This window comes from Carassius carassius, chromosome 29 (assembly GCF_963082965.1).
Source record: "Carassius carassius chromosome 29, fCarCar2.1, whole genome shotgun sequence".
In the NCBI taxonomy this organism is placed as follows: domain Eukaryota; kingdom Metazoa; phylum Chordata; class Actinopteri; order Cypriniformes; family Cyprinidae; genus Carassius; species Carassius carassius.
In genome coordinates this window covers 10,934,382-10,957,571 of record NC_081783.1, presented here as the reverse complement: position 1 = coordinate 10,957,571, position 23,190 = coordinate 10,934,382, and the positions used below count along the sequence as shown (strand labels likewise).

At 35.3% G+C, this 23,190-nt stretch overlaps 3 protein-coding genes across 4 annotated transcripts; all 3 read left to right on the top strand.

Annotated features, from left to right (window-relative positions):
* Positions 1-1,220: 1,220 nt before the first annotated feature.
* Positions 1,221-5,352, top strand: gla (galactosidase, alpha). The gene is made up of 7 exons (XM_059515855.1): positions 1,221-1,491; positions 2,237-2,411; positions 3,096-3,273; positions 3,361-3,452; positions 4,023-4,184; positions 4,303-4,500; positions 4,606-5,352. Exons 1-7 carry the CDS (start codon positions 1,331-1,333, stop codon positions 4,891-4,893), a joined length of 1,254 nt encoding a protein of 417 aa, XP_059371838.1. The 5' UTR covers positions 1,221-1,330; the 3' UTR covers positions 4,894-5,352.
* Positions 5,353-6,269: 917 nt separating this feature from the next.
* LOC132109620 (tyrosine-protein kinase BTK-like) lies at positions 6,270-19,200 on the top strand. Of its 2 annotated transcripts, XM_059515853.1 has the most exons (19): positions 6,306-6,401; positions 8,852-8,966; positions 10,369-10,527; positions 11,081-11,185; positions 13,082-13,163; positions 13,348-13,476; positions 15,086-15,150; positions 15,241-15,431; positions 15,700-15,762; positions 15,884-15,938; positions 16,103-16,185; positions 16,428-16,555; positions 16,633-16,707; positions 16,939-17,110; positions 17,489-17,705; positions 17,792-17,856; positions 17,942-18,060; positions 18,141-18,298; positions 18,442-19,200. In XM_059515853.1, the coding sequence occupies exons 3-19, from the start codon at positions 10,387-10,389 to the stop codon at positions 18,508-18,510; spliced, it is 1,917 nt and encodes a 638-aa protein (XP_059371836.1). In that variant the 5' UTR covers positions 6,306-6,401; positions 8,852-8,966; positions 10,369-10,386; the 3' UTR covers positions 18,511-19,200. The 2 variants fall into 2 exon arrangements, with proteins under 2 accessions (XP_059371837.1, XP_059371836.1); XM_059515854.1 differs by lacking the exon at positions 8,852-8,966 and having other exon boundaries at positions 6,270-6,401.
* Positions 19,201-19,650: 450 nt separating this feature from the next.
* On the top strand, positions 19,651-23,022 carry zgc:101583 (uncharacterized protein LOC494104 homolog). The gene is made up of 6 exons (XM_059515849.1): positions 19,651-19,742; positions 20,251-20,386; positions 20,538-20,594; positions 20,781-20,871; positions 21,429-21,589; positions 21,681-23,022. Exons 2-6 carry the CDS (start codon positions 20,251-20,253, stop codon positions 22,334-22,336), a joined length of 1,101 nt encoding a protein of 366 aa, XP_059371832.1. The 5' UTR covers positions 19,651-19,742; the 3' UTR covers positions 22,337-23,022.
* The last annotated feature ends 168 nt before the right edge of the window (positions 23,023-23,190 follow it).

Below are 23,190 nucleotides of genomic sequence, written 5' to 3'. Positions count from 1 at the left end.
TTGAATCAATTCAAGTAAATTGATAGCTGGGAAATTAATTAACAAATATGAAGCGTGTTCAGCAAACACTCTTACTGCTATTGCTGTCCAACGCACTCAACAAAAGCACAAGCGTTATACCAGGAAGTGTAAAGCCTTCTTATTTAAGCAATCCTATAAGATCATTGCAAATCACGCTGTGTGACATGGATCTTATAAACTTGGGTGCAACATGTATGCAGACTATACAATGATGACACGACTCACAGACTACGTACACATGTTACCTTAAGAGTTTGAGGTAAGCAGTTTTAAGTTGATCAACACCATTTCATGTCCCATTTTACTGTCAGTAAACGTGGGTCGTAGAAGCAAACATACCGTGCGATGATCATGCTGGATTTCTGAAACTGTCAGAAAATAATCATAGACTCTCTTTGGTTGCAAGATTATGACAACGGCCGTCTTTGAACCTCACTCACTGTACGACATAGGAGCACCAATTAGTAGCCACAATCCCAGAAATCGCCACGATTGTTTCACAATGTCTTTTGTCTGGGACAGCCGGAAATAGTGCAGTGTGTAGAAGACTTAATGAATCTGAGAGTGAACAGCATTACAATCTATATTTCTTCCTAACACCCATGCCTGACATAAAATGCAGTAGCCTAACTAAAAAAATAAAAAATTGGTGTTGTGACAAGGAGTAAGTTGTAGCATCACCAGTTCAACCAATTAGAAATGAACTTCAGGGATGATGCCAAAATCATACTTAATCTCCACCCTAAGTACAATGTCATGTCTTTCTAAGAATTTTGTTATCATGTTCATGGATGTTAAATGACAGAACCACCATCAACCAAATCAAAAAATATAATTACTAACATGGTGGGAAGGGTCGTAACACTTCATCTGGCCCCACATAGTAATTTGGGAGTGCTTAGTAATACATTTTTAGAACAAATAAATGTGTTTTCCACAACAAAATCCAAAATAAAATCCATACCTAAAATGTTTTCTATTAGCGTCACAACAACTCAACACACAAGGACACATTGACATTAATTTACACAGTTTAAAGACAACTAGAAGAAACTAAATGCATTACACTCCTTGGTCTTCTTGAGCATTTAAGTTTCTCCTTGTATGTACCATACAAAACACAGTTAACATCAAAAAAGCGCCAAGAAATAAAGCCAACAAAATCATACATACGCTTATGATTGTTTTGACTGGAGCGTACGTGTGACGTCACTGATCGAGGCGCGTGCATGTTTGCACCTGACTGACGCTGTGAACACGGAAGTGAAACAACTTGTTGCTCTAGATTCAGTCATTCATCGGCACAAACATGAGTGTCTTAAATATAGTTTTAATCGGGCTTGCGTCTTTATTAGTCCCAGCTCCGGCGCTGGATAACGGGCTAGCTTTAACTCCCACCATGGGCTGGCTGCACTGGGAGAGATTCATGTGCAACACCGACTGTGACGCGGATCCGCAGAACTGTATTAGGTGACTGTCAATGTTTTACTAAACAAATCATAATGGAGATGTGCGATATTAGAAATTAGTTCAGTTTTGGCTGCTTATCATTGAAAAGTGTCATAGTAACACCATATTTTTGACAGAATGTTTTTCTAATTTATGATCTATATATTAATATGGAAATCTTTCTGTATCAGTCATGTTAGGCTAACATGGTATGTAAAACGAATGAAAAGAGCAGAATTAGTACAGAATTAGTAGATAAATAGGCAGTATTGTAGATGGATTTTTTTTTTTTTAATAAATGAATGTATAAGCAACATAGTCACTCCAAACTAAAAAAGGGTCAAATGTGTGTGTGTGTGTGTATATATATATATATATTTATATATATATATATATATATATATATATATATATATATATATATAATGAAATCAATTTATAGTTACAAGAACTGATATTGTCATGGATACATTGATAGAATTAAGCCTGCATGTTGATTTAGAGAATGAGGAAGAAGAAAATGATATACCTGAATACTTATGTCACATGGGTGACTGCTACAGCATGTGATGAAAGATCTCATCATAGATATCTTCTCATCCTGTGCACAAAGGGTGAAGGACAAGGGTGTTTATAGGTCTCATATGGTACTGTTTAAAACAGATGCTGTTTTTCACACTTTCAAACTCGTGAGAACCCATCCCGTACAGTGTGCAGATGTTTGGCCATGATGCCTTGTTCCTCATGCTCTTGTGTGTCTTGGCAGAGAGGAGCTGTTCATGGAGATGGCAGATGTGATGGTGAAAGAAGGATGGAAGGATGCTGGATATGAGTTTGTGTGCATTGATGATTGCTGGCCCTCGCACGAGAGGGACGCCCAGGGGCGTCTGCAGGCCGACCCCAAGAGGTTTCCCAGTGGAATCAAAAAACTAGCAGATTATGTAGGTATCTATTGGTCTCATGAAAGGCTAGAAGAGAAAACATGCATCTGGCTCACATGCGGCATTGCCTAGAATTGAAAGGATGCTTCTCCAAAACAATTCTGTCAAATCAATTCTGCCCTTATCTCACGTTGTACACCTTATGATATTAAGCGGAAAATAAAATATTTCATGTAGTCCTCACACAAAGCTATAATGGATATTCTGCTTATTATTTGGTAAATATTTTAAATGGTCATTAAAATAATTATTATAATAATTTAATTTGATCAAAAATAATTTAATAAATATATAAAAAAAAAAAATTGATTAATTATGGAGGAGTAATTTTATATCATAATCATTGTGTACTATTTTATATAATCACTTTGTTCAATACCGAAAAAAAAAAACCATTATGTACAGTACATTCAGAATTTGATCCAATTAACAAAAGTGTCTTCATGTCCACATAAATGTAATTTCAAAGGTGAATTAGCACACACTTAACTTTTACGCACTAACAATACTGAGAATTGATCTTTTGTTGTCCTTTAGCAATCTGCCATAGCTTGGCTGCTCCAAATTTTTTTGTCAGTTATATATCGCCCCCTACTGCTGTCTGAATGATATCACAATAAAACGACATTCTGACCTCATGTTAGATAATTTGCAATGAATATTAATGCTTTATTGTGTTCTAAGGTCCATGCCAAAGGCCTGAAGCTGGGGATATATGCAGATGTTGGCACAAAGACATGTGCAGGCTACCCTGGGACTTTGGGCTACTATGACATTGATGCTAAAACCTTTGCAGACTGGGGTGTGGATCTGTTAAAATTCGACGGATGCTTCATGCCTGACTGGCATCAGCTAGGAGAAGGTAGGTTGATATGCAAGTCTGAGCAGTATGCTGATAAATTTCAGAGTTTTGCTAAGAAATGCTTTACACTGTTTTGATGTTTCCCAGGTTATATGAACATGTCGAGAGCTCTAAACCAGACAGGCAGAAGTATTGTTTACTCCTGTGAATGGCCATTATATGAGTGGCAACACCAACAGGTGAGACACATGGAGATTTTTTTAATTAAAGGTGCAGCAAGTTATTTTTCACTTTTATTTCATTGCTATCTTAAAGGGATAGTTCATCTAAAAATGAAAAAAAAAGTATTGTTTACTCAGCCTAATGTTTGTCAAAATCTGTATGACTTTTTTCTGCTGAAAAGAAGATATTTAGTTTTTGTCATTTATTTTGTCTTTTTCTTCTCCTTTCTTTTCATTTCCTTTTTTCCGTTTCTGTTAATAATACTCTGCATCAAAACATTGACACTTAAAGACAACAAATATATTTTGAAGAATGTTTGTAACCTGACAATAACCTGCATTGTAGTTTGGTCAATACAATGAAAGTCATTGGGAACTGCTGTTGTTTAGTGACCAACATTCTTCGAAATATCTTTTTTGGTGTTCAGCAGAAGACAGAAAGTCAAACGGTTTTTAAATGACATAAGTGTGAGTAAATAATGACAGAATGTTCATGTTTGGGTGTACTATACTTTGAAATCGAATTCTTTATCAAATCTTCTTAAATATTGCTCAGTTAAAAATAGTTCTGTGTATCTTATATTCCAGCCTGACTATGAGGCAATTAGCAAGACCTGTAACCACTGGCGTAACTATGGAGATGTTTATGACCAGTGGACCAGTGTGAAGAGCATCTTGGACTGGACAGCTGATCAGCAGAAGATCTTGGTCCCTGTGGCAGGACCAGGTGGATGGAATGACCCTGATATGGTATGAAACATCTCATCTGATTATTTTACTCTGAAATCACAAGTTCACGCTGGGTCATTTAAAATAAGCTTAATGTGAAATTATGATCATATCTTATTTGTGGTTATGATGTCTCAAGCTGGTCATAGGGAACTTCGGCCTGAGCCACGATCAGCAGCAGACTCAGATGGCCTTGTGGGCTATCATGGCTGCCCCACTTCTGATGTCCAACGACCTGCGAAACATTTGTCCCAAAGCCAAAGAACTTCTGCAGAACAAACAGATCATTGCCATCAGCCAGGACCCTCTGGGCAAGCAGGGCCATCTTACATTAAAAGTAAAGTATCTTAGCCCACTTTAGTGTCAAATGACGGTCTTAACCTATCCTTTGTTTCATTACGGTATCTGTCAGCGAGCTGGAATACATTTATCTTGTTCACAGGGTGACAGTTTTGAGGTGTGGGAGCGACCCTTGTCAGGCAACAGGCTGGCCGTGGCAGTGATGAATAGACAGGAGATTGGCGGTCCACGCAGATTCATCATTTCCTTAGCGACGCTGCCTAGTTGGCAGCTCTGTGATCCGAAGTGCAACGTAACACAGATCCTGCCTGTGTACCGGGAAATAGGTGTCCAGAATCTCATTTCAGAGGTGATGGTCCAAGTCAATCCCACAGGCACAACACTTCTCACTGTCACCCCTATCAAAAGCAATCCTCATGACACCCTGTGACATGACTTGGAAAGCAAAACTTTCCAAAGAAATGGGAAATGTATCATTGCACTAATGCAATCGAGTTAAACTTCCTGATGTTTCCCCCTTTTGAATATTGCTTTAGAATCTATTTAAAAAGTGCACATTAAGGAATCAAAATTCAGTTGTAGTAATGTATCATTTTACTGTGCATAAAACATTCACAAAGCACTTTAACTCTAAGAAATGTTGAGTTTATACTTTATACGCACCTGTTTTACCTATGTTTTCAATTTTCTACAGATGTACTGTACTACAAAACCTTATCACATTCATGGATAATCTGTTCCACTTCACAGTGAAGACTTAAAATGTGTTTAAAGGTTTCATTGCCAATTAAATTCTTATTTTAACATACATAAAGACCCTCAGGGATTTTACAGATCATTTGTCTTGTTCTGTAATGAATATCTAAAATCAATAAAAGTGTTTCTGTAAGCTTCAGTGTTACTTTTTTGCATTACTATAAAGCGATGGGCACTTTATGTTCAATATATGAATCAATATGCTGGTGAAGCTTTATTTCATATATCTCTTTAGTCTCTTTCTCCTGTTCTTACAACTCTTTTCAGATTGGCCTAAACCAAAAGTTGACCAACAACAAGATTTTTTTGTACCAGTAAATGTCAAATTATAATAAATTTTGTATCGTGTTGGAAACGGCATGTTAATTGTGATACAAAATCATACAGTACAAAACATGTAATCATAACATTTCTATAAATAGCCCAATGACTTAAAAAAAACGAGTTTCTTCATAAACATAACAAATATGAATATACACAAAATGTAACTTTTTACAAATAAAAGTCATTGCTATAGTTCATGAGTACATTGTAATAGCGCCACCATGTGTTTTGGAGGCACATGACTCATTTTCATAGTGGGTCAGTGGGTTCATTCTCTTCATCCACACATGTATGAATTGCAGCATCTGGTGGTTTTTATGATTGAATTGCAGCATCATTTTACATATTTTATGTAGTTATTGACATGACAGCATGAATATGGTGTTCACTAAAATCAACCCTTTGACAAGGTAAATTAACTGAACTTATTGGTAACAACACAGATCACATCCAAACTATACACATTTTATGTATCATTTTGTAGGTTTATATGGTGCTATAACAACTGAGAAACCATCTGTAATGGTCATATCAAAGGAGTCAAGCAGGCTTTGGAATGAATTATTTGAATCAACCACATTCAGCCTTCTCAAACAGTTTATCAAAGGAGCATACCGGTCAGTTTCATGCAGTGTATGTGAGTATTATCAGATTGCAAGAAACTATTAGCAGTAGCCCTGCATGAGCGACAGTATGAAAATGAGCAGGAAGCAAAAGGGGAACTGAGTAACAAGAGTCCTGTGGCTGGGTGGAGTCTTGTCCACTGTTGATCACATTCACTGTCCAGTTTTATAGCCTGAACTCAGTCTGACTGGTTTTATCCCGGTGCCTGGTCACAGTGGAAAAAACAGAGCTCAGGTAAGATTTCATAGATTTCTTTAATAACTTAAGACTGGAGTTCCTCTGTCAAGCACTAAGATTGTGTAATTTGCCATTAGCTGTGACATAGAGTAATGCTGTTACTTGATAGATATAAAGTGACTAGCCAAAGCAAACAATTCCAGTTAATTAACAGATAGCAACATGCTATATAGAGATTTTAACAATGTAACAGATACACACCCCATGATAGTGTCTTAAAATGTCTTAACTGATCCATTTAAGATCTTGTCTCTAGTCTGTACAAATTCTATTTGGCCAGTTTTACTGTTTAGCCATGCTGCTTCATGGTCATACAAGTAAATCAACGTGCCTACATTTTCTATTCAATTTTATTATATTTTGCAATACTATTTACAGGAACACCACAGGATACACAACAATATATTAATAATAACATAAAATATATATGTATAAAAATAAGAATGCATAACTAAAATAAGAAAATGACTTACTACAGTGACATTCCACTTTATCTGCTTGTTAATACATTGTATACAACTCAACATAGTTATACTGAATTAGATGGATCCTGCATACATATCTGGCTTATAGAAGGGAGAAATAAGTGGCTTGTCCTGGGAAACAGTTTACCTCATAGAATAAGAGATTATATGTATTAATAATGAAATGAGTTTACAGAGATTATTTGCACATGAAAATACTCTACTCCACTGGTTAGTCTACTTCACACTTTACTTTTACTGTGTTACTCAATAATGTCAATGCATTTTGTAAAAACAGATCCGCAGACAATACCACAGCGGTTTGAAAACAGTATTGTTGGGTTGATAGTATTATTAATAAGCGTCATTTGTATACGAAGAGTTCATTTGCAAACTCCATTTTTTAATAAAAATCATGTTTTTTCATTGTGCATTCCTATTAATCTCAATCAACCTGCAGTTGGGTTATTTTGGTTAGGTAAACAAAAAAAAGCTAAAAAATACAGCTATTTAAACCATGATTCTTTTCATTTATAGTTCTTAATGTAGTAGATTATTTTATCCAAAGTGACTGTGAATAAATAAATGATAACGAAAAGTACAATAAGGTTTTAGCAATGCAGCCTAAGAGAAGATATATAGGGAAAATTTAGGAATCTTGCCACTAAAAATGTATTTTATCAATAATTATTCTAATTATTTTAGGGAACTGTCCTCTTAAGTGTTTATGGTGTTTATATTTCTGTTTTAGCACTTTATAATCATATAAACATTTAAACAAATGTCAGTACACTTATACACCTTTGTGGACATTATGTTAATAAGGCTAATGACAGATACAATCAGAAAAAAAGTGCTTTGCATTTCCACCTCACACAATGAATAGAGTCAATTTTGGTGGATATCATGCAAAATGAAATTCCATTGATTAGCATTTACTGTGAGATTGTCATATCATCATCATCTGTGACATTTAGTAGGCTTTGTCCTTTTTTTTTTTTTTGCTAAAGTTTAAATTATTATAGATTTTCTTTTGTTAAACCTCTTCAGTAGGGTACAATTGAAAACACCAATCATAACACTGCTTATGTAATACTGCAATATATATTTGCACTTTTGCATTTGAGTTTAAATTAGCCAAGTGAATAAGCAAAATACGTTTCACTGGTATAGAACCACAGCGGTGTAGATAAATTGTGGTCTAATGTGGCAGACTATCATTTGCCTCCTTCCGAACATGAGTGATACTCACATACTTATCATTCAGGAACCTTACCGACACAGGTCACTCTAGAAGGTTCCTGTTGCTCAATATCACTCTCAAAGAACACAGAAGAGTCAAATAAGCAACTTTTCTAAAACATTTGACTATCTGGCCTATAAAGGCCTACCTGCCCTGCCACTTAGTAACATAGGAAGTTCTGGTCTTCATTAAGGCAGTATTTGGTAAATCAACAAACTATTATTGGTTACATTTGTGTGACATCTGCCTGAGAAAAAAAAAAACCCCTGATGTGAAACAGAGACAAGCTTAACAGTTATTATCTGACTCGTACTGCTTACTGATGCCGATACGAACTGTTTCCCCTTCCTCTGTATCACAGAGCAACATTGATGCAACTTCCCTGTGTCAAGTCTTATAAGTCATTGCCCTTTGAAAAAGCTGTCGAGCTTTCATGGTATACAAGGTTGCTAAAGCCAATACATGTGCGCTGCAGTCCTGAACTGTCAAACCAACACCAAATCCACACTTATATCATCCAGCTGTGCATTTAATACAGGACTGGATGGTTATAGTCAAAGAATAGAGAGTGTCAACTCAAACATAAAGTGTCAGTAATGTTCATATTTTACACAGTTTTCACCTCTAAGTTTTTGTGACAAGCTTCTGAAGGTGTTAAAAGGCGGTGTTGGTGGCAGAAGAAGAAACCAGGAAATGCTTGCATGGTGTTTAAAATAAGCAGTTAAGTTTCTCTACCACAGAACACAGACGACTCAGCGTTTAACGATTACGCGAGAGAAGCTTAGTGCGGAGGCACTGAAAGTAATGAGGAACAGAACTAACTGAGATGATGTTTTAAAGGACACTGAGATACAGGTAAATTTAGCCAATGCCAGAGTAAATTTTAATGCAAAAATACAAAAAAGGATATTTGTATATTAAGAAGATATAAAAGCAGACTGCCTAGTAGGCTAATCTTTACAGCTTCATGTAAATATGTGAAGTTACATTAGCTTAGATATTGTAGAGCAAAACTAAATGTTCATGAACGTGTTCATTAAATGATTAACAAATGCTTTTTCCTCATCACATTTTTTCACAACCAGTAAGGCCATTATGATGTTGTTTAATGTTGAGATGTTTGTCCAAAAATTATGTGAGGTTTTGTTTTGTATTAAAGAGTTCATTTGCAAAAACAGAGAACTCAATTCAAAAAATGTATTTACATTTTTTATTGTGGATTTCAATTAATCTCAATCAAACTGCAGATTAGGTTAAAAAACAATTTACAGAATAAAACATGATTTTTTTAAAAATTGTTAAAAACTCAATTATCTGTTTTTGCAAATAAACTCTTTTGTATATATTTTAACATACAGTATCAATGCTGAATAAACATACTGTTCATAGGACCTCTTGCTTTTGCATTAAACTAAGACGCAGGCCTTTTGAGGAGAAGGATGTGAACGTTCAGTTTTGGTTTGTAGATAGTGAAGATACATGGTGAGATGCAGATATGCAGTGAAAAAAGAAGAGAGGTTGTGGGTTCATGGCTTAGAACAGACCAGGAAGAAGTGTTCAAAGGAAACAGATGATCTACAGGAGGAAATATTAGCAACAAAGGATGTCATTGACACTGACAGGAGGACCCATGCAAACCATTCCTAATCGGGCACAGCCACCAGGATCCATCTTCAGCATAAGACCAGAACAGTCCCATTGGAAAACTAAAACGTAGCATAAGATTTTAACATTGGGATACAGAGAGGTTTAACTGCAGGGGACATAAAAACATAAAAAGTTCCCTTCAGCATTCTTTAGAAACATGTAGAGGATATCCATATTTAAAAGACCAATATACCAAAAATACGTCATGATGAGGAAAAAAAACATAAATATGTCACACTAGACTATAAGTCGCATTTATTTAGAACCAAGAACCAAGAGAAAACATTACCATCTACAGCCGCGAGAGGGCGCTCTATGCTGCTCAGTGGTAGGCTACAGGAGCACTGAGCAGCATAGAGCGCCCTCTGGCGGCTGTAGATGGTAATGTTTTCTCTCGGTTCATTACTCTTGGTTCATGTCAAATTAATTTTGATAAGTCGCACCTGACTATAATTCGCAGGACCAGCCAAACTATGAAAAAAAAAGCGACGTATAGTCCGGAAAATACGGTAGCCAATACAGAGTTACCAATATAACCAATATAGAGTTACCCATCAATCAAATTTAACTAACAAAATTAAACATAACAGTTTTTCTGTTTTCCCCCAAGTTCACATCAGTTCTCAACATGCCAGACATCATTCTTGAAGAGATTTTTATAAAACGGTCGCAGCAGAAAAAGAAGACCTCACCTTTAAACTTCAAAGAAAGGCTGTTTGTACTCACTCAGGATAAGATATCCTACTACGACTATGACGCAGAAAAAGCGGTATGTATGAATTTCAGAATTTTCATTTTAGGAGTATAACCATATGTTTGGAAAATAATTCTGATTTGATTTTGATGTAGGCATTTATTAAAGTCAACATAAATTGGATATTCAGTTTGTTTTCTAAATGCATCTAATTGATCTTATTCTAAACAATTAGTCCATCATGTGTTTATTTTTATTTTTTATTTTTTGCTTTTAATTTTCAATCAAAATGTAAGAATTCATTCTTCTGGTGAAAATGACAGACTTTTTTTCTGTAATCATTTCATCTACTTAAACCCTTTCCTTACGTTCTTACAATCGACCGCAAGTTCACCTTCAGGTCTGAAATAACACCTGATAGATAGAACAAAGTCCTTGTTCTAGTTTTTTTTTTTTTTACCAAAAATCCACCTTATTCAGATGAACATCACAATATGAAGAAAAGATCTGTTGCTAGTTCTTCTACATCATTACTTTAATATTTTTAAACCACTGTTACAGGTCCCAGTATTTTTGTGCTTTTTATGTTATTTTTTTATAACATAATCCTCTTCTTCTGACTCTTTAGAAGAGGAAAGGCCTGAAAGGTTATGTGGACATTGAAAAGATCAAATGTGTGGAGGTGGTTTTACCAGAAGACAGCGCACCTCCTGATCGACTCTTTCCATTTCAGGTGGGTCTCAGCAAAGAATAATACATTAAAAATCATACTTGTCACCTACTTTAGTGGGAACACAACTTTGATTTTTTTTACGTTACTAGACAACTTCTAATGCATTCTTTGTGTACAGTATTTACAGTAATCTTGTTACTTCCACTTCCCTCATTAATATATTGTACATCACCATGTCTTAGTTTTCAAGTTGAGCTGAAGTGATGTTTAAGTGAAGTCTGTGTCGCTGTATCTAATGTAATTAAAGTTTCAGCATTAGCTGTAGGGCTGGGTATCGATTCAGATGTCCCGATTCGATTCGATTTTATTCGACTCTTGGTTCGATTATCAATTTTTTTTTTAAATGTTTGACTACATTCAGTGAATATAGTTTTAATACAAAAGCTATTGATATTTAAAAATATATATATATAAATAACAGTAAACATCAGTTTACAAATGGTGAATTTATAAAAAGAAATTAAGAGCCACAGGTCTGTATTTTAAACCTTTTTTCTTTTTTCTTCTTTTTTTGTATAGGGTCCTTTTTTAAACAATAATATGGCCATATAAAATGTTCTTCTTAATTTATTTTCTGATAATCAGATAAAGGCATAAAACAATTTAATTTGTCCTACTGAAATGAAAAACCCTTTTATTTTTGGCAAACAAAGTGCTGCAAAATATATAAAATTTTTATTATACATTTTTTTAGATATAAAATATTTATTAATATTTATTATTAGTAGTAGTAGTAGCATTGTTGTTACATTGAGTCTTAAGACTGCTAAATAATAATATATTTTTGAGTTTCTTCATGTTAAACTAAACTTTTATTTTGACGGGTTGCCGTGAGGAGCTTGCAGCTGCTGTGTATGTGTTATGACGGTAGTTTTGTCAAATTAAACGGTAAAATGCTAATGAAGTGACTCTCAGAGCAGCTGGAGATGATATTCATGTATTCATATCAACATAGTGAGATGACAGAGGCTGAAAACACCACAAGCCTCATCCGCACTTGTGTAAACAACGCCTTTATGCATGATGTCAAATGCGTCCGTAGATAATAAGAATTACTGTAGAATTTTACCTGAGCATTGCAAATCACGCATATTGCCTTGTTCTTGGTTCTTGTCAACAGTATTTCCGTCATGATTAGTACTGAATGAGTGACAGGCTTTCTGTTGTAACATTGCGCAAGGTAAATAAGAGGGTGATATTTAGTGGAGAAGACTAATGAAAAGATTCACATTAATCGGATCTTCTTTTAAATGTTTCTAGACGTCATTAAAAAAAAAGTATAGGCTAACATGATCACTCAGGCTAGTAGAAATGTCTCATTGGGCTGACAGAGTGCAAGAAAAAACACAGCTCAAGCTTTCAACCATGATAACAGGCTGAGAGTAACGGAGCAGAAGTGAAACCTTTCCTCTTCTAAAAATCTGTCTAAAATCAGAGGAACAACAAAACTCAACAGGTGCTGACATTGTAAAACTTTCAGGCATATACAAGCTTTGTACATAGCTTAAGCAAATTAAGCACAAAAAAGTGCATTTTCTATCCTCAAGACAACTGACAAAAAGAAAGGGTGCCAGGAAATGAACGTGTCAAACAGCTAAACTTTGTGGTTTTCAGTTTCTCAAGAGATTAACTCTTCATGATCATAGATCATGTGCTATATGTATTTATATATCTTTTAAAAACATAACTTGCGATGGTAATATGTACAAATAATTGGAAACCTTAAAAAATGTAAACTGAGTGCAATAAACTGTCCAGTAAATGAAACTTCAAAAGAAAGAGGAAACATTTGGCAATAGTAGATTATTTTGAAATTAAAACAGTTGATTCATCTATCAGCCCAAGTCATATATAACTTTGTATTGTGATGCTTTTTTTCTTCTCTCTCTCTCTCAGATAATCTATGACGAAGGTCCTCTTTATGTATTTGCTAAGTCCGATCAAATTCGAAAGCATTGGATAAATGAGTTAAAAAAAGGTCAGTATGTGTTTAAGTCATTATCACAAACTATATTCAAATCAGCAAGCCACCTTTATGTGGGCTACATTATAGAAAAGATAAGAAGAAAAGTATGAGTGTTTCCCGTAACACAGCAAACAAGTCCTATGCAAAACCCTGTGTTGATTCAATGTAAATGACTTCCAATGTACCTGTCTTTAAGTGGTGCGATTCAACAAGGACCTCACACAGAAGTATCACCCGTGCTTCTGGGAGGATGGCACATGGAAGTGTTGCCAGCAAGAGATGAAGCAGGCAATGGGCTGCAGGGTGCTGGAGACCAAAAATGGAGGTCTGTTAACATTATACAAAAGTGTTGAAAATAAATTAGGTTTCATTCGTTTCCATTCTCAAGGCTCGATTTTTCTGAAATGTCGTACTAACATATCGTTTCCTGCAATACTCAATGTACAGTACAATGCAAAACTTCTAAGCATGACCACTGTAGTCTGATTCAACATGAATAACTCTTACAAGCTGGCTATTCTTAGTGAATCAAAAACTAGCGAATCCAGTTTAATTTCCAAATGCATGCCTCTAGTGAGCTGAAATGACACTTACGTGTCGCTTCTTTTTAGCGACTCCAACAAAATGACACTACAATTTGCATAGTCCAATTTCCTGATCCAATGACTATGATGAATCGTTCTTTTTTCGTTAATCAAAACATAGTGCTGTTAACTATCTGTAAGACTTAAATCGGTAGTTATGACTACACCGATATGTAAAATGCAGCTTAAGATGCACTTTATGTGTTTAGGTATTAGTATTGTGTAAAAAGTATGTTACCACGTTTTTGCTTGTTTAGTAGGCCTGTTGTTTAATATGTACTTAAAGGGATCTTTTCACAAAAAAAAGAAAAAAAAAATATTGATTTACTCACCCTCATGTCATTACAAAGCTGTATGACTTGTGTTTTGTGTTGTGTTGTGTTTTTGTTTTTCTTTCTTTCTTGTGTGTATGTGTGTAAAATGATGTTTATCTGAAAGTGTAACAATGCAAACAGGTTTTCTGTAAGGGGTAGGTTTAGGGTTTCGGTGAGAGGATAAAAAATATCATTTGGCCAGTATTAAAGTAATAGAAGTCTATGGAAAGTCCCCATAATTCACAGAAACAAATGTGTGTGTGTCTGTGTGTGCTCTTCTAAAGAAATAAGGTCATAGAGGTTTTGCATGAGTATGACAGATTTCTTATTTTTGGATGAAATATCCTTTTAAGGCCAGTTATTGGGTTGCTTTTATGCCTTTTAAATGTGTCATGAACTTAGAAACATTTGGACACGAAAGAGGTCATTGTGCTATAAAAACACCCAGTAAGTTTCAGAACTCAAAACTTGTTAGTCTAAAAAACAGCTTATATTGAAGCCGGTCTGCAAAAACAGCAGCTTGTGTAATGTACCACTCTACGACAGAATAGTGTGGATTAACACTGCCTCCACAAAAGAAGATCAACTCATGCTTCTACGTCGCTGAAGCGAATGCAGATCTACGCAGAAACCAAATGATAAAGACGCTCCGAAGACAACAAGATGCTCTGCAGTGCCAAATTGTGGAAAAATTGCATTGCCTTCCTTCTGATGCCATTATTAGGAAAGAGTGGATGAACTTTATTTGTAATGCACATTGGTTGCAGGATTTTCAGAAAGATTGAAATTAAAAGACAATGCTGTGCTGAGTATATTAGATAATGTCGCATGTAAAGTTTTTATTCCAAGGTAACTACTGCTCTGTCTGCTAAGTAGATCATTTAATTTGAGTATTTATCACTGATCTATAATATAGATCAGTGGTATTTATGCATTTAAAGCCTAAATTGGTGAACTGTCCTTTTAAGTATGGTGCAATATTAATCATTTGTATTTTTTCAATGCATGTCAATATATCTTTTACAATTCTTCAAAGGGTTTCTCAAAAGGGGTTCGAAGAATCGTGATTCCAGGAAGCCTCTCCCACCAACACCAGAGGAGGTCTGTTACCCATTTATCCAATCATTGACGATGTATTCATCACATATCTTCAGATTTACACTTGAGAGCTGATCTATGCTACTTCCTTAGGAAAAGCCGCCCAGGCCTCTGCCCCCCCAGCCCCCCGTGTCCACCCCAGGCTTCAGTGTGGGCATGACTGTTGTAGCTGAATATGAATATTTACCTATGACTCCCCAGGACTTAGAGCTGAGAAAGGATGAAGAGTACACACTCTTAGAAATCAATGATCCCAATTGGTTTAAAGCTAGAGATACATATGGGTAAGAGACCATGATTAAGTTTATGATTAGTAATCATTGATTTAACTGTTGTATACAAAAGAACAGATATATAGTATGAATCTGCTAGTGGAGAATGTATTTGATAAAAACATAGACACCTGTCAAATTATTTAAATTAAAATATACATATCTGGGAAAACTTTTAGAGGCTGTGGGCGAAAGGTAGTCAGGTGGAACTAGCTGTGCAATCAGGGCTGTGTTTTTTTCTAATATGAAAAGCTTTACTGATCTTCTCCACCGTTTACAGAAATGAAGGATACATCCCAAGTAACTACATCGCCCAGGCCTTAAATGGATTGGAGAAATATGAGTAAGTAAACTTTCAAGAACATAGACAACTTCTGTCCATCTATGCTAGTTTGAAAAGATGAACACTTTTAAACCTTGTAAACTCGGTCCAGCCACATTTGAACAGATTTTCTGTCTCCTAGTTGGTACTGCAAGAACATCAACCGTAGCCAGGCAGAAAATTTGCTGAAAACAGAAGTAAGTAGAGCTGTGGTGGCAAAAAAAGGGTTGATTTATCTGAATAAATATACTGTATAAGGAAATCTGTATATAAACTCTATAAGGTGGCACTACTGAGCTGAATTCACTCTATGTATTTGTTTAATTTATATTCTGAAATGTTGTCTTTAAAAAAAAAACAGAATAAAGATGGTGGTTTTTTGGTGAGAGACTCTGGCAAATTCACTGGAAAATACACTGTCTCTGTATTTACCAAGGCTGGCGGGTAAGTTTGATTAAGCTACACATTTGTTTCACAGTTAACTTATCAAAATGAAAGTGGAAAACTGACCCTATGAAAGAGAGATGTAAATCTCAATGCAAAACTCCTATCATAGGTCAGGTTTCCCACTGTTTAAATTGTCACGGGACTGTGCGGTTCATCTCTCAAGATTTTTTGTAAGAAAATTAAGGATTTGACTTGATTCCCAAGTAACTGTGAGAATTGTATTTCTTGTTTCTCTCCAGAGAGACTGTTGGAAGCTGCAGACACTACAACATATGCGTCACCGCAGAAGGCCAGTTCTATTTAGCAGAGAAGCACAACTTCAGCACTATCCCAGAACTTGTTAATTACCACCAGCATAATGCAGCAGGTAAATTTAACTTTAACTACACAATGACAAATGACCGGTGTGAAAGTATTTAATCAATGCAAATATGTCTGTTTCAGGTCTGGTAAGCAGACTAAAATACATTGTGTCAAATCGAGCTCAGAGTGCTCCCTGCACTGCTGGTCTGGGTTATGGTAAGTTAATATTTGTTAGAGCATTGCACTGGGATTGATTCCTAGGGAATGCATGAACTGATAAAATACATAGCTTGAATGTAATGTAAGTTGTTTTGTGATAAACACATCTGCCAAATGCATAATTGTAAAAATGTAAAGTCTTGGCTGTATGGCTCTGACAGTTCTCACTATGGGTTTGATTAAAACTATGTGCTAATATTGCCCTCATCTCCTACTTTTCATTATCAGGAGGTTGGGAGATTGATCCCCGTCAGCTTACATTTATCAGAGAACTTGGCAACGGTCAGTTTGGAGTGGTAAAGTATGGAAAATGGCAAGGCCGTCATGATGTGGCCATCAAAATGGTCAAAGAGGGCTCAATGTCAGAGGATGACTTCATTGAGGAAGCCAAGGTCATGATGTAAGTTTACACTGTTGTTAAACAAACAAAAAATTTTGCTGATCTTTTCAACTTTATATTCACCAAAATATCCTGATAAAAATGGTTTCCACAAAATTGAGTGGCACAATTGTTTTCAAGACTGATAATGTGAAGAAATGTTTTTGGGCTCCACATTATTACAATGATTCATAAGACTTCTGCAGGATCGTGTGACACTGAAGACTGTAGTAATGCCTTGACACCACAGGAATACATTTTATTTTTAAATAGTATTAAAACAATAAAAAGTTAAATTGTAGTAATATTTCATAATATTAATCTGTTTTACAGTATTTTTGATCTGTTTTAACCATGATTATGTATATAATCTTATCATTTTGTGCTGTATAACTCTAGGAAACTGTGTCATGAAAACCTGGTTCAGCTCTATGGCGTCTGCACAAAACAGCGACCCATCTACATAGTCACAGAATATCTTGCCAATGGATGTCTGCTGAGTTACTTACAGGATGTTCTGCAGCACCCCTCGAGTATTTTGCTCCTTGAGATGTGTAAAGATGTCAGCGAGGGCATGTCCTACTTAGAGATCAATCAGTACATCCACAGAGACCTGGTTTGTGTGACACAATAATGTTCCTTTTCACCTGGAAGACCCATTTTACCATTAAAATGTCTAAAATGATTTTTTTCTTCTCATAGGCTGCCAGGAACTGTTTAGTAGACTCAAACGGAACCATTAAAGTGACTGATTTTGGATTGTCCAGGTAATTTTATGCATGGAACAGGACACAATTTGAGTGAAATTATCCATACTGACTTTCTATATAAAAATTACTGCTTTTCTTACAGATATGTTCTGGATGATGAATACACCAGCTCTGCAGGTTCAAAGTTTCCAGTGCGCTGGTCGCCTCCTGAAGTCCTGCTTTACTGCAGGTTCAGCAGCAAGTCAGATATCTGGGCATTTGGTGCGAAACCACTGCATTTCCAGCAGAATAATGGTTCAAAAATCATGGTTTAATTTTCTCTTGTATTAATTGTCTGACAGGTGTTTTAATGTGGGAGGTGTACACTTTGGGCAAAATGCCATACGATCGGTGGAACAACACAGAGATAGTCGAGAAAATTACTGCAGGTCATCGGCTTTATCGCCCACAGTTGGCCAATGACAAAGTTTATTCCATTATGAACATTTGTTGGCATGAGGTACACGGTTTATACTAAGTGAAAACATTTTGTGAATCAAAACAGTTAGCAGATCATGCAATGTAAACATGACAAAAGTCAAGTAATTCAAGTAAATCTCTCTCTCTCTCTCTCTCTCTCTCTCTCTCTCTCTCTTTTTGTAGAGACCAGATGAGCGGCCCACATTCAGCGATCTTGTCACAATCATTAAGGATTTGCTTTTCAATATGTAATAAAATACACATAACTATGAGCACCCTTGGACGTTAAGGATACAGTCCATCATATGCAATCTTGTCTATGGAATATCAAGAATCATTATTTTTGTCAGTCTTGAATAACCTCTGTAATTTCTTTAATCTAAGGAACCCAATAATGTGAATTCAGAATTAGACACTTCTAAAAAGGATACTGGAATGTGATTTCTCATGTAACATTGCGGTCTTTCCTTGCATTGTCCTCAAAGCTTTGGCATTTTATGAAGTTTCATATCTAAATCAAAAGCTACTCTTTAACACACACACACACACACACACACACACACATATATATATATATATATATATATATATATATATATATATATATATATATATATATATATATATTAATAATAACCAGCAGCAACAACAATACAAATAAAAATTCATGACTGTAATGTATAAGTACATATAAATAATGACTGTGTATTGATTTTTATTGATTTGGCTGTGTATTTGTATACAAAAGAAATGTATATAAACAAGTAAACTTTAGTAAAACAAAGTACGATCTAGAATAAATCTTCCAGTCTTGATGTGTAAATACTTTTTTTTTTTTTCACATTCTCTTCTGTGGTTGAAATCTGATGGCTATTTAATTAAAGACTACACTTTGTCTTTATCATCTGGCTGTTTATTGAATAAAATGAGAACAGTTTCCAATATTCCTCTGCCTCCACTAATTTTTGTAACACTCTTTTAATGCTATTTGAAATGACATGCATTTGTCACCATTAATGTCAATAAACACTTGTTTAATGAACAGTGGCAGTTCTTTTAAGTGCCTGTCATGCTTTAAAAAACATAATTTGGATTAAAAGTTAAAAATGTTTAAAAAAAAAGAGTCTAAAATAGTTTCCTGTCCTGGTCCAAACTTACCTTGACACAGATTTCCATGTTTCACAAATACATTTATTTATATTTTATCATCAAAATACCAACTGCAGATTTATGACAGTGGAACAATTGATGAAACACTTGATATTAATGTGTATATACCTGCGGGGATTCGAAAGAAAACATCTGACACAAAATGTCACGGTTTATACAATCTCGCCAAATTCCGTTCAGATCAATACCAACAAAATGTTCAGACTATTTGTGAAGTTAATCAAGAGTATCTGGCAACCCGCGTTCCAGTCACTTCAACAGGAAGTTTATTCGCACGAGACTAGAACGCCACCGATGGACGATTCGCATGCAAGGTTAGTCAGTTTAACACTTATTCATATTTCTACAGTGTTTCAAGTGTAGTCTTAAATGTTCATATAAATAAGCGCCGAAACATGAAACGTCACTGCCTGCTAGCACAAAATACTCAAAAGTTTAGTGAGACATTCAAAATCTACTTAAATCATTCTAAAATAAAAGTAGTTTTCCTTGTTTGGAAATGCTGTGATTGTCCATTTCCTGTAGTCATAAATGCATAGGGCAGATAGATAAACAGTATAAAGTAAAATATAATGTTTTATTGTTTTGAAGAACTGGTGATGTGAAAAGCAGGCGTGAATCACATGATCTGACTAGCTTCCTTTTCTAGTGTGTGGCTGTTAAGTCATTGTGCTGCCTACATAGACATTATGTTGGGGAACTGTAAGCTTGCTCAGCTGTGCTTACAATGCTCCAAAATGCCGTCTATGTAGATAGCTTACTAGGTTCTTAGACATAACCACTTCTGTAACTTTAATGTCTGATGAACTTCTAACTGTTCAGATGGATGCTGCAAACCGCTCTGACTTCTACATTGGTTTGGCACTCGCTGTGAGCTCGACTATCTTCATTGGTGGCAGCTTTATATTGAAAAAGAAAGGCCTCCTACGACTTGCCAAAAAGGGCTCTACTAGAGCAGGTGGGTCAATAAAATTTGCAGAGTAACCTATCATAGCACAATATATTATTAGGCAGTATTTGATTTGCATTGTTTTCCTTTTTATGCCTTTGACATTCCCACTGGATTTTTCTTGTGCTGTCTAATGAGGTCTGTTCACTTCGTTATTCAGGTCAAGGTGGATATGCGTACCTGAAAGAATGGTTGTGGTGGTCTGGACTTATATTAAGTATGACATTATCATTTTATGTATTTATTTGTCATCAGCAGGGCTGAATTACAAGGCATAACCAGAATATCAACATTAGTTAAATGTGTATGTTTACATGAGTACGCTTTTGCCATTCACACATACAAATGTAAGTATGGACACTCTCATCACAATCTTTTGTCTTGTCGTGTGTTTTATTTTTAGTGGGAATAGGTGAAGCAGCAAATTTTGCAGCTTATGCATTTGCTCCTGCCACATTAGTAACACCCCTGGGAGCATTGAGCGTTTTGGTCAGGTAAATTTACTCACAACAGCACTTAAATGTTTGGTGTTTCTTATTTGAAATGTGACCATGGATCACAAAATCAGGGCCAGTTTTTTTTTAAACTGACTTATATTGATGTTTTGATGTACTATTTATTGTAGGAAATTTTGACCTATACAGTGTATTGTTGGCTATTGTTACAAGTATACTTGTGCCACTTATGACTGGTTTTGTGGACAAGGGTCACAAATATTATAACAATTCAAAATGAATGTTTTCTATTTTTTTAAATATAATTTATTCCTTTGATGGAAAAGCTAAATATTCTACAGCCATTACTCCAGCATCAATGTTGCATGATCATTTAGAATCATTCAAATACAATGATTTGGTTCTCAAGAAATATGTCTTATCATTGTTGAAGTGTGATATTTTTGTGGAAAATGTCATATTCAGGATTTAAATAGAAAGTTAAAAATAGCAGGATTTATGAGAAATAGCAATCTTTTGTTACGTTATAAATGTCTTTACTGTCACTTTCGATCAATTAAATAAATTCTTTGTCTAAATTTTTTTTTTGTCATTAGTGCTGTGCTTTCATCATACTTCCTGAGTGAGCGGCTCAATATCCACGGCAAAATTGGCTGTTTGCTGTGCATCTTCGGTTCCACTGTTATGGTGCTCCATGCTCCGCAAGAGGAAGAAGTTGCCTCTTTGACTGCAATGGCAGAGAAACTCAAAGACCCAGGTATTCTTCTACCTAATTTACAAACACACTAGACATACTGTGAGCTCTGGGCTGCTTTTCATTATAGTCGTCTCTCTTGCATGTATCACAGGATTCATTGCTTTTGCTGTCTGCATTGTCGTCAGCAGTCTGGCCCTGATCTTCTTTGTCGCACCACGCTATGGTCAGAAAAATGTGCTGGTATACATCCTCATCTGCTCTGTGATTGGTTCATTGTCTGTGTCCTGTGTGAAAGGCCTTGGCATTGGGATCAAAGAGCTGTTCGCTGGAATGGCCGTTCTGAAAGAGCCGCTGTTCTGGGCCCTTCTCATATGCCTTGTGATCTGCATCAGTATCCAGATAAGCTACCTTAATAAAGCCCTTGACATCTTCAACACTTCTATAGTTACACCTATTTATTATGTATTCTTCACCACATCTGTCATGGCTTGTTCAGCCATCTTGTTTAAAGAGTGGCTTCGGATGTCTGCCGACGGGGCTGCTGGAACTGTTAGCGGCTTTCTAACCATCATCATTGGAATTTTTCTTCTCCATGCGTTCAAGGACATAAACTTTAAGCTGGACTCTCTACCTTTATTTCTGCATCTTGGCTCTCAAAACAGAACGTGGAACCAACCATACATTGCTTTGCCAACTGATGAGAGAACTACTATGATCGATGAAAGCAAGCTGACTAAAAAAAGAAATGCAAAGAGCATTTTTCCTGAGAGTTCAGACAAAAAGAGCAATGGTACATTTATTACTTAGCATAATATCAGCAAAAATGCTTATGTGAGTGACTACTAAAACACAGATGTACGCTACTCTACAGGCATGCATTGCAAACCATTAATACTGTGAGAATACTTTAATTTGCTTTTCTTTTCTTTAGGTACTTGTCTTATATATTTTCTATAATATTTGTTTCCATCTTGCAAGTTGTGCAAGATGATGTGCCTAGTCATTCGTTTTAAATACAAAAATCCTGAAGTAGCAACATAGTGTTAAAAAAATCAGCTGTACAACATCTTATTAAATGTTACATTATTTATTCTATGGTCAAACCAGCCTTGTTTAGGATATACATAGAATTATATTCATATCAAGCAACTTTTTAATGCCTCATCCTTTTTTTTTATTATTTTATACTGTCCAAATCTGTCTTTATATCTGATCAAAAATACTGTCAAACATGAAATATTATTACAAATTAAAAGAACTGTATTTTATTTTAATATATTTTAAATTAAATTTATTCCTGTGATGGCAGAGGTGATTTACAACAGCCATTTCTCCAGTTTCCAGTGTTAATCATTTTAATATGCTGATTTGATATTTTTGTGCAAACAGTGTTATATTTTTCAGGATTCTTTAATAAATTAAAGTTCAAAGGAACAGCATTTATTTGAAACCTAAATCTTTTGTCACTTTTGATCAATTTAATGCATACCCCAAACGTTTGGGGTAAATGTCCTGTACTAGTGTTAGGGAGCACACATCTTCATATTTAGACAACCTTTCTTTTTTTTTTAATCAACTGCTACATTTCTCAGGTGGTGCATTGATTTTATTATAACATATTATGATGTTTTTATAAATAGGACTTTGAAACCCCTGAGATG

Excerpts from the sequence above, each read along its gene's own strand:
- gla (XM_059515855.1), top strand. The coding sequence starts at position 1,331 with ATGAGTGTCTTAAATATAGTTTTAATCGGGCTTGCGTCTTTATTAGTC. Across the intron at positions 3,453-4,022 it reads ATGAGTGGCAACACCAACAG|CCTGACTATGAGGCAATTAG; the intron begins GTGAGACACATG and ends CTTATATTCCAG. Across the intron at positions 4,501-4,605 it reads AGGGCCATCTTACATTAAAA|GGTGACAGTTTTGAGGTGTG; the intron begins GTAAAGTATCTT and ends TCTTGTTCACAG.
- LOC132109620 (XM_059515854.1), top strand. The coding sequence starts at position 10,387 with ATGCCAGACATCATTCTTGAAGAGATTTTTATAAAACGGTCGCAGCAG. Across the intron at positions 18,061-18,140 it reads GTCAGATATCTGGGCATTTG|GTGTTTTAATGTGGGAGGTG; the intron begins GTGCGAAACCAC and ends ATTGTCTGACAG. Across the intron at positions 18,299-18,441 it reads TGAACATTTGTTGGCATGAG|AGACCAGATGAGCGGCCCAC; the intron begins GTACACGGTTTA and ends CTCTTTTTGTAG.
- zgc:101583 (XM_059515849.1), top strand. The coding sequence starts at position 20,251 with ATGGATGCTGCAAACCGCTCTGACTTCTACATTGGTTTGGCACTCGCT. Across the intron at positions 20,872-21,428 it reads GCATTGAGCGTTTTGGTCAG|TGCTGTGCTTTCATCATACT; the intron begins GTAAATTTACTC and ends TTTTGTCATTAG. Across the intron at positions 21,590-21,680 it reads AGAGAAACTCAAAGACCCAG|GATTCATTGCTTTTGCTGTC; the intron begins GTATTCTTCTAC and ends CATGTATCACAG.